The sequence below is a fragment of the Lactuca virosa genome, chromosome 6, assembly GCF_052849685.1.
Source record: "Lactuca virosa cultivar CGN04683 chromosome 6, Lactuca_virosa_CGN04683_v6, whole genome shotgun sequence".
NCBI classification, from domain to species: Eukaryota; Viridiplantae; Streptophyta; class Magnoliopsida; order Asterales; family Asteraceae; genus Lactuca; species Lactuca virosa.
In genome coordinates, this window is record NC_136431.1 from 77,885,687 (window position 1) to 77,895,561 (window position 9,875).

The window sequence follows — 9,875 nt, forward strand, 5'->3', positions numbered from 1 at the left end:
ATTTATGACTAATACTAATTAAATAAATATGATTTCTCCTTTAATATATTATTCTTATAATATATTAATAAACCATAATATCTTCTCTCTCATATCAAATTACCTTGTCAAGTTGCTTTGGTGAAGGCAACCCAAAAGGACCATGCACACTCGGGTCAAGTACATACCAAATATAGTTACGGACTTAGACACTAATCCAACAATAACATCCTCTGAATTGTATGGATTTTCACAGTACGGATTCTGATTTTTGCAGTCAGAATAACAAGACAATACATATTTTTTTTTAAAAAAATTGCAGTCCCACATAAAATTTCATAGTAAACAGATCCTAGGTATGAAAAACGATCCTACTCGTAAACGAATCGTATTTGGGGTAGGATCGCAGATAGGATCGTAAGATCGTAGGTAGGATTATAGGATCGAGATCCGATCCGATCCTACCTTCCCTTGAATTTTTTTTTTATTTATTATTATTTTTTTTTTTGCAAATGAATTTTTTTACCACTTTATGTTTTTTTATCATTTACCGTATCATTTTATATTGTGATTTATGACTAATATTTTGAAATTTTTATAACTTTTGAACGAAAAATTGAATGTTTGAAATATTTTTCATTATTAAAAATTATAAATTAAAAATATATTTTATTTTGTAGGATCTTAGGATCCCAATCTCGATCGATCTCGATCTTGCAAACCTAAATCGATCCTATGTAGGATCCTGATCTTGACAACCTTGGTCAACAGTCAACAATACCAAAACGACATTTTTTTAAAAAAATTCGTAGGCCAACCATATTTTCGCAGATGATGGCCTGAAAAAGGTATAGCTATTTTGGTATTTTCTTTTTTTTTAAGTGTTTTATAATAATATATTAAAAAAAAAACTATTATGCTCTGATGACCATGCTTAAAATTAAAGAACACACAAAAATGATATACTAATGATTTTTCATGATTGTCAGGAAATTACATCAATTGGAGTATTATTTTAAAATTTTAATTTAATTTATAAATGAACTCAGAAAATATCAATGACCATTCCATCTTGGAATTAATGTCTAACGAAATTGACAGTTTGACGTATTTCTATCGATTTGAGACCCGACGCGAGATTTCTTCTTCTAAATTGATTTCTTCTTGCACCTTGTTCTTATACAATGATCGGAACTCGAAAGGAAACTTCATAGAATCAACAACGAAAACCGTAAACTATTGACCTTTATCGACTCAATTTCTTCATATATTCACCCTTTAATAACCTCCAATCGTTCACTTGTAAACAAATTGTTCACTTGGAAACACAGTTCAACCAAAAAAAGAAAGATGAATCAAAATCATGTTATCACAATTGACCAAGAGGTGAAGTTCATGAACACCCAAATGAAAAAACCACCAAAATTACTACACAAATCAGCTGGAAATGACTCTTGCTGCATATTCAGAGTCCCCCAGAGTCTTTTCGAGATCAACAGGGAAGCATATCAACCTCGAATCGTCTCAATCGGCCCATATCACCATGGAAACAAGCACCTTGAGATGATCGAAGAACATAAATGGAGGTACCTGAACGATTTGATCCAAAGAACAGGTAAGTCAATTGGATATTTCATGAAAATCATAGTGTCAATGCAGGATCAAATTCGACAAAGCTACTCAGAATCTATTGATCACTTTTCCGCCAATGATCTTGCTAAAATGATGGTGCTTGATGGGTTTTTCTTGATTGAGTTGTTCAGAAAAGTTGGAAAGTTGGTTGGGACTGATACAGATGATCCAATCTTCAGAATGGTTTGGGTGTCTCCATTTTTGATGAGAGATCTTCTGAGAATTGAGAACCAAATCCCATTTTTTGTTCTCCAGAAGTTGTTTGATGTATCTAAACCTGAAGTGTCTAAACCCGATGATCCCACACTTTCATATTTAATCCTTGAGTTTTTCAATTACACAGTTGATAGGAAAAAAGAGATACTAAATGAACACAAGAATACCGAAGGGAAACATTTACTAGATTTTTTCCGAAAAAGTTTCATAAACCCTAAAGAACAAAACCCAGTTCCCACCTTTGACATATCCAAAAACTCTTCCCAAAAACTTATCCAAACCCCGACCAAACTCAAGATCAATAACTCTTACCTTAAACTTATCCCCCCAGCGAACAAACTCAAGATCGTTGGAGTTAAGTTTAAGGCAAGTCATGAACCCGATAGCTTCTTGGACATTGAGTTCCGAAATGGTGTTCTTTTGATTCCTCAAATAAACATGGACGATTTTTACAGTTCGTTCTTTTTGAACTGTATTGCTTTCGAGCTGTGTTATTTTCATTGCTCCAAACATATTACAACTTACATTGTGTTCATGGGATGTCTAATGAACACTTCAACTGACGTGGGTTTGCTTTCGGAAGACAAAATTATTGAGAATTATTTTGGAACGGATAAAGAGCTAGCAAAATTTTTCAAAAGTGTTGGAAAAGATGTAGCTTTTAATATAAAAGATAATTACTTGACAGGTTTGTTTGTGGAAGTAAATGAGTATTGCGAGAATGGGTGGCATGTGCATTTGGCTGGGTTTAAGCATAGATATTTTGAGAGCCCATGGGCTGCAATTTCAGCTTTCGCGGCCTTTTTGTTGCTTTCTTTTGCGGCTTTGCAAACATTTTATACGGTCTATCAGTATTATAGCCCTAAGAAAGAGTAGAGACGGGTGGTGTGAAGATGGCGATTAATTGATGGATAATGTTGTAGTTTTACTATTGAACTTTTATTTGTAATAAATTCATCGTATATGTGTTGGTTTCAACATATTTTCTATAGGTTGTAAGTTTCAAAGGCATGTATGTAACATTTTTGCTTCATTTAATGGTATTTACATGCTATATTTAGGTGTATTTCAATTTTCGAAAAAGAAGCTTGTAGGATGTAGGGTAAATGTCACTATAGCCCATTCAACTATCGTTATTTATCCTATTTGGTCACTAAAGTATTTTTTTTTGCTCAATAGGTCATTAAACTTACAACTTACATGTCTATTAAGTCATTTTCGTTAGTTTTTAACAGATCTTCTGTTAACCAGTTATTATAATTTACAAAAATGGTCCCTATGATTTTAATTTCTTTCATGGTTGGTCCTTTACTAGCATCGTTCGTCACCTGCACCACTACCGTTCTTGAACATGTTGTAAAGTTGCTTGTTCTTGAATATTAGAGCTACCTGACCTGTTTTTTGTCTTCTAGTCGATGTAAAGTTGCTTGTCTAAACCCGTGGTCACCAACTTTTAAGTTATTTTCCTTCACGAATCGGCTCTAAAAGTTGTTCAGTTTTGTTGATGGGGATGACTGTCTTCTCAAAAAGTTGTTCCCGGGCGTTGACCAAGTTGTCACCCGATCTAAACCCGTTTTTAAAGGGGTTTTGTTTAAGCTGCAACTTCTCTTACTTTGTTCTAGCTCATCATTGTATGTGTGTTTCCTCAACATATCGACGATCTTAGCTTTTGAATGAGAATTCAAGAAACTAGCTTCCAACCTCGCTTCACCGGTGTCAAGAACCATGCTGCCCCCACTGCCGATCAGTGGAGGCGTAGTCACCGATGCTGCAACTGTTGAAGTTGTTTATGTAGTTCTGCTTTGATCATCGGTGGAACTTCCTTCCATTGTAATTAGTGTTCTTGAAGGATAGAGAAGCAAGAAGAAGAATGAGGTTCTATCTATATAGAGAGAAATACGATGTATATGAAGTGGGTGTAAGAGAAAGGTTGATTATAATAGTTGACGGGGTTGCCCGAGGTGAAGGGTGGTGGTTGCCGGAATTGAACGGTGGTGACGTCGGTGGTGAACTATGCTGGTATGGGACCAACCACGAAAGAAATTGAAATCATAGGGACCATTCTTGTAAATTATAATAACTGGTTAATGGAAGATCTGTTAAAAACTAACGAAAATGACTTAATGGACATGTAAGTTGTAAGTTTAATGACTTATTGAGCAAAAAAAATACTTTAGTGACCAAATAGGATAAATGATGATAGTTGAAAGGGCTATAGTGACATTTACCCTAGGATGTATCACGTTGGTTATATAACTATATATATATATATATATATATATATATATATATATATATATATATATATATATATATATATATATATATATATATATAAAAGGTTCGAATCCAACCGTCATTCACAATGTAAAATTTTCAATTTCAATATAGATTGGGCTCTTTGATTTAGGTTTTTTTAGATAATGTTTGTGTGCCCTTGACAACATACATCAATAATGTTTTCAATAGGGATTTGATATATAAATAGATCTATTAGTCATATTCTCGTGCATTGTAGCGGATATTTTGTGTATGTAAAAGAAAAAAAAGATAATTAGAACGCATTTTTAGTATACCTTTTTTGGCTTTAAATCAGTGGCGGATCCTGTATAGGGCCAGGGGGCCCTGGCCACCCCGGTTTTTTCCTTACTAATACCAGTTGTATACATGTAACAAATCCAAAAAAAAAAATCAATCTCATGGCCCCTGAGGTGTTTAAAATATATGTATCCAAGAAAATCAAATAAATGAAGAACTCAAACCAGGTTAAAATAGTTAGGAATAAAATCAGTTACTAACAAACAACCAGAAATTAAGGAAAGAATTAAAGACGAATCCAAATAAAAAAATAGGATATTGAGCTCTATAAGAATCAAAGATTATTCACTTAATCTTTATAAAAATACAAAACTATGAAAAATTATCTCTCCCACCGGACAAATCTCACCGGTAAATCATATCTTCCTCACCTCCGCTGTTCACCGAATCATAGATCTTAGCCTTGGTGTGAGCTCTGTCTGTTCTTCGCCCTTGTTGCTCACGTCTGTTTCGTTTCTTTATATCCGTTCCACCCTTTTCCGAACTGCTCATCATCTCCGATCAACAACCTCTGTGTTCATCTCATTCTCCTTTTCACTGGATTGTACTGTACGTGTTATCTTTCCTCTTTTTCTCTCTTTTTATTTTCTCTTTCTCTCACTAGTCATTCTCTTTCACTTTTTTTATTTCTTCCGCTAGTGACCAGTCAATGGGAGATAAACTAAATATGTGAATAGAAAAAAGTCTTCTGACTTTATTTGTTTATATACTATTTGTTTGCTTATTCTACTAACTTATCAAAATTGAACACATATACTTTATTTTATTTTATATAACGAAGGTATCTAACAAATAGTTAAATATAAAATTTAGTATAACCATGTTTATTAAATATGTTCGTTTATTTAGTGTTATTTTATTTTATATGAAAATATATGTTAGATTGTTAGTTAGTTTCATCATTATTGGTTATAATAAATACATTTAATTTTTTCATAAAACAATTTCACTATGATCAAAATAATTAGTTTGTTAATTTTGTGGTTAATTTGATATTTATACAATTATTTTTTTTGAAAATTTAATTTTGGCCCTCCTACCAATAAGGTTCGTGTTCCGCCCCTGCTTTAAATTGTTATGAAAATGCTTCTAAAATATAACAAATGTTATCCAAATAGAAAATATGCTTTCAAAATGTAATAAATTTTAGCCAAAATTTATAATAAAAACTATGTTCTCAAAATGTACATTTGAAAAAAAAAATTACATGTGTTTACACACATGAAAACAAATATGTATTTGAAAAAAAAAAAATTTAAAAACATATTAAAAAATCAAGAAAAATTTGTAAAACAATAAAATAAAAAATAGTTCTTATAAAAAGAAAGCTATAACAAAGTTAAGGAAAATTTGTTTAAAAAAATTGAACAAAAAAGTCTTAATAAAAGCTTAAAATTGGCCCAAAATGTAAAGAATAAAATTTTGGGACCAAATTCATAACAAACATTAAAATTGTGGGTTAAAACTGCAAAAATGAAAAATGTTAGGGCCATAAAGAAAAATTAAGGAACCAAATTTATAATTATTTTTAAAATTTTAGGTCAAAATTGTAAAAAGAATGACCATTAAGTAAAAATGAAGGACCAAACTTATGATAAATATTAAAGGATAAGTCAAAATTATACAAGATAAATAAAATGTGAGGCAGTTGAAGGTGTATGAAGTGTGTAATATTCATTAAATTGTGTTTTGGTATAGTTATATACTTATATAATGGGTAGAATGTGTGTGTGTTTTTTTATATGCATCAAAACTTTTTTTGAAAAAAAAAACAATTTTAAAGAAAAATGGTTATTTCAAAGGAATAAAGGATAGTGTTTAAACACTTTGAAGCCACATAAAAAGTTCCAAATTTCAAGTGAGAGGAATTCGGAGATCAGATGGATGGATTACAGCAAATAGGGCTCCCGGTGCTCGGAATCGTAGCAGCAGCTGCCGTTACTTTCTATGTCGTCAGCTTCTCCGAGCTTCGAGAGGTAATCTCTCTCTCGATTGATACTTTATCCGTTTACAAAATTCAAATCAGTTCATTTTCGCAATTTCGAATTTCAGAAATCGTTGAACAGAGATTGGGATGACGATGGATCTGAAAACGGTGGATTTAAAACGTCTTTGAGCTCAAGAGAAAGAAGAACCAGAAGAAAAGCACAGAAACAGAGTAATAAGCCCTAGTTGTTTTCACTGCTTTAATTTCAATGTTAATTCCAAAAAGCTGCCATTGCTACTCCCATCGTTGTTCTGGAACGATTTTTTCATGTTTATCTTGCTTCTATAAGATGAATTCTGACTGAAATTCGAAGCAAATATGTACGATGTTGTTTAGAAAGATTACTAATTTCATGAACAGATTACGGAACAGTTAGCTTGGAAAACGATATCCTCACCCAAAACATAAATTCACAAATTTAATTATAAATGCAAAATTTTCTTTAAAGAAATTGAATGTAAATCTTTTTCCACTGTATCATATAGTTTTAATATATAGTTTTAATTTAGAGTAAGGAAGTGGAAAGGAAAGTAAATAAGTGATATAAGAAAATAAAACAAATTGTTGTTCATTAAAGGAATTAAAGGAATGAAGCAGATGGAAGCCGAGGGAATAGAATGATCGTTTTCTTTTTTTAACTTTCCTTCCTATTTAACTTTCTTTCGTATTTGGGTGGATTTGAAAAGAAAAAAAATAAAATGATAATTTTTTTTTCCCACTTCTCTCCTAATCGTAAAACACAAAAGAAAATTTTGTTTTCATTTTTTTTTTTTTTTTTTTCTCTTCTAACTTTTTTTTCTCTTCTTTTCTTTTTTTTGTTAAACTCCGAAACTAGTATTAATCTTATTATCAACTTAAAGTATAAATATTTCATATTAATACTAAAAATGGAAAATTAATTAAGGAGGTAATTAAGTTTTAAAATTTAATAAAATGCATTATCCAAGTTCAGCCGGTATAAAGAATATTAGTGAACTAAAGCCTTTATACACACAATATCATCTAAATATATGTTTTGTTTAAATTACATATTATGATAACCGGTTGATTTCATAATAACCGGTTGATTGAGTTAATATTACCAATAAAAAATTTAAAGGAAATTGAGTAAAGTGATCATTATAAACGAGGTTTTAAAGAAAATATTCATATTTTTTTAGTTTTTGAAAAATAATAAAGTTTATTCAAAACGCTTAATTCTGGAGTACAGTTCATATTCCGGAATATTGTTTATCTTTTTTTCAGTTTATTTATTTTTATTTATTTTTCAAAGAAATTATTTTATTTTTTTTGGGTTTTCGAATGCTACATTTCGTAATGTTTAATGTTATCATTTTTCAACAAAACGTCTAATTTTATGCACTCATATTGTGTATAACTCATATTATTATGTTTGTTTAATTTTTTGTTAAATTATAGAAAAAATAATTTTTTTTTCTTGAAATTCCAATGTTTTTTTTCTTCGAAATCCAAAATTTTAGTCTGGAATATGAACAGTCCATATTGTTAGCCCAAAAATCCCAAATGATTAGCCAAGTAGCATTACTTATTAGATGAAGAATATTAGTATCATACAAACCATGACCTATTATTTAAATAACATGTATAATACATTCTAGGGAATAAAATGTCAAAAACATGCAAAAAAAAAACTCATACTAATGAAAAACAACATTGATGTATTTTCCTTAGAAAACTCATACATTCATTTAAAAAACATGCAAAAAATTTCAAGAACAAATGCTTTGTATGAAGAACGTGTACTTCAATTATATGTATGACTGGGAGAACACAATTTAACAAGCTCTTTTTTATGGATTTTATAGAGCAGCAAGAACAAATGTAGTTTGATCATGATTGTAGAATTGTAGCTAGGTTTTCATTTTTTTTTTTGTAGATGATATCGAGTAAGGTTGGGTTTTTATAATTGTGTTTGCAAAGATGTAGCTTGGAGGTGAAACATCATACACAGCTTAAGATTATGCAAAATAAGAAATCCTATATCTTAGGTATAGGTATCATGATCTCAAAAAACAATCAAGAACCGTATAATTATAAACATGTATAAGGAATGTGTTGCTACTTGGTATCCAGGTACATGGTAGCTGGTCGACGAGAACCTCTTCTAATGGGCAGGCTGGATTGCATGCTACAAGGAAGAGACAAACACTAGGTTACAAAGCTATATTGAAGGATGGACTCTAGTATGTCTCTCTGATGCCTAAGTCAGCTGTCTTGTCATTTTAAAGCTCAAAGATAAATTACGAGAATTCATTGATCTATCATAATGTTACCTTATCATCGTGTCTCCGCAAGCTTTTATAGGCATCTTCATTCTCTTTGATACAAGGTTTTACCCGATAACTTGCACTGACCGGGTAAAGACAGCTAGGTTGCATGTGCCGCTCTATATTTTATTATTGTCAGGATCTTGTACTTACATATTCCTTCTTTTGTTTGTTGTGTATTAGTATTGCCTCATAGGTTGGTCGGTTTGAACATTTGTGTCTTTTCATTTATACGCCGATCCGATTACACTCCGGTAGGTATTAATATGATGAGTTGGACCGTTAGTTGCTTTTAAGCCGTCCTGGTGTGACTGAGTAGACACTGATCCGATCGATCGAACCGGGTACACCATTAAATCCCCAGTCTGAAGGGTAAAAGTAGTGGCGCTAAAGTATTTTTACCGTTCAGACTTTTAAATCTTTCTCAATAGGCGAAACTTCCCGCTTGTGAGAGTTACAAGCTTCATTAAATGCATCCGTCGTTAGTTAGTCATGTCGTTTTATTTGATTGGATTGCCTAATTAATGCTTCAACCAGGCTTTTCTTTGATATAGTGAGTAAAACTTCATTTTTAGAATCTTCTAATTCCTGAACTTTTTTTCTTATCATGATGTCCTTTGTTATGGCTTGTGATAGGTCGTCCATTGTGTGTGAGGTTGACAACTTTAAATTGGATCGATATGTGCATGAATGTCAACTCACCTCGATACATGATGTTGGCCTTCTTTTTTCATCGTCGTGCGTGCTTGATGCTCCGGCTAGTAAGGTGGGGTTTTACATTAGGCATCTTGTATGTGGTTTAAGGCTTCCTCCTACGTCATTCTTCTTAGAAATATTACGCTTTTATGGGATCCACCCACTTTAGTTGTGCCCTAATGCTATTTCAAAACTTATTGCTTTTGAAGCTTTCTGCGTATCTGCCCGTATTCCCTTACATGTGTCATTGTTTCATTATTTTTATCGTTTGAAGATATATGGAGATTGGTATTCCTTTAGTTGTCGTCACTTCCTGAAGGTTTGTATCGATCGGATACACTCAAGTATGAACAACAAAGAACAAATAAAAAAAGCAAAGATTAATCAGAAAACGGAAGAACATGTATGATCACAAATATACTTTCACTAAGAAAGAGAGTTCTCACAAAGAGAATGAGGTCACAAAGACGGCACCAAGC

The 9,875-nt window shown here is 31.7% G+C and overlaps 2 protein-coding genes across 2 annotated transcripts; both read left to right on the top strand.

Moving 5' to 3' along the window:
* The first annotated feature begins 1,051 nt into the window (after positions 1-1,051).
* Positions 1,052-2,893, top strand: LOC145120771 (UPF0481 protein At3g47200-like). The gene has a single exon (XM_079056566.1). It carries the CDS (start codon positions 1,330-1,332, stop codon positions 2,701-2,703), a length of 1,374 nt encoding a protein of 457 aa, XP_078912692.1. The 5' UTR covers positions 1,052-1,329; the 3' UTR covers positions 2,704-2,893.
* Positions 2,894-6,156: 3,263 nt separating this feature from the next.
* Positions 6,157-6,783, top strand: LOC145120751 (uncharacterized). The gene is made up of 2 exons (XM_079056552.1): positions 6,157-6,401; positions 6,478-6,783. Exons 1-2 carry the CDS (start codon positions 6,306-6,308, stop codon positions 6,595-6,597), a joined length of 216 nt encoding a protein of 71 aa, XP_078912678.1. The 5' UTR covers positions 6,157-6,305; the 3' UTR covers positions 6,598-6,783.
* The last annotated feature ends 3,092 nt before the right edge of the window (positions 6,784-9,875 follow it).

Coding starts and splice junctions, on each gene's coding strand:
- LOC145120751 (XM_079056552.1), top strand. CDS start 6,306: ATGGATGGATTACAGCAAATAGGGCTCCCGGTGCTCGGAATCGTAGCA. Junction 6,402..6,477: donor GCTTCTCCGAGCTTCGAGAG/GTAATCTCTCTC, acceptor TTCGAATTTCAG/AAATCGTTGAACAGAGATTG.
- LOC145120771 (XM_079056566.1), top strand. CDS start 1,330: ATGAATCAAAATCATGTTATCACAATTGACCAAGAGGTGAAGTTCATG.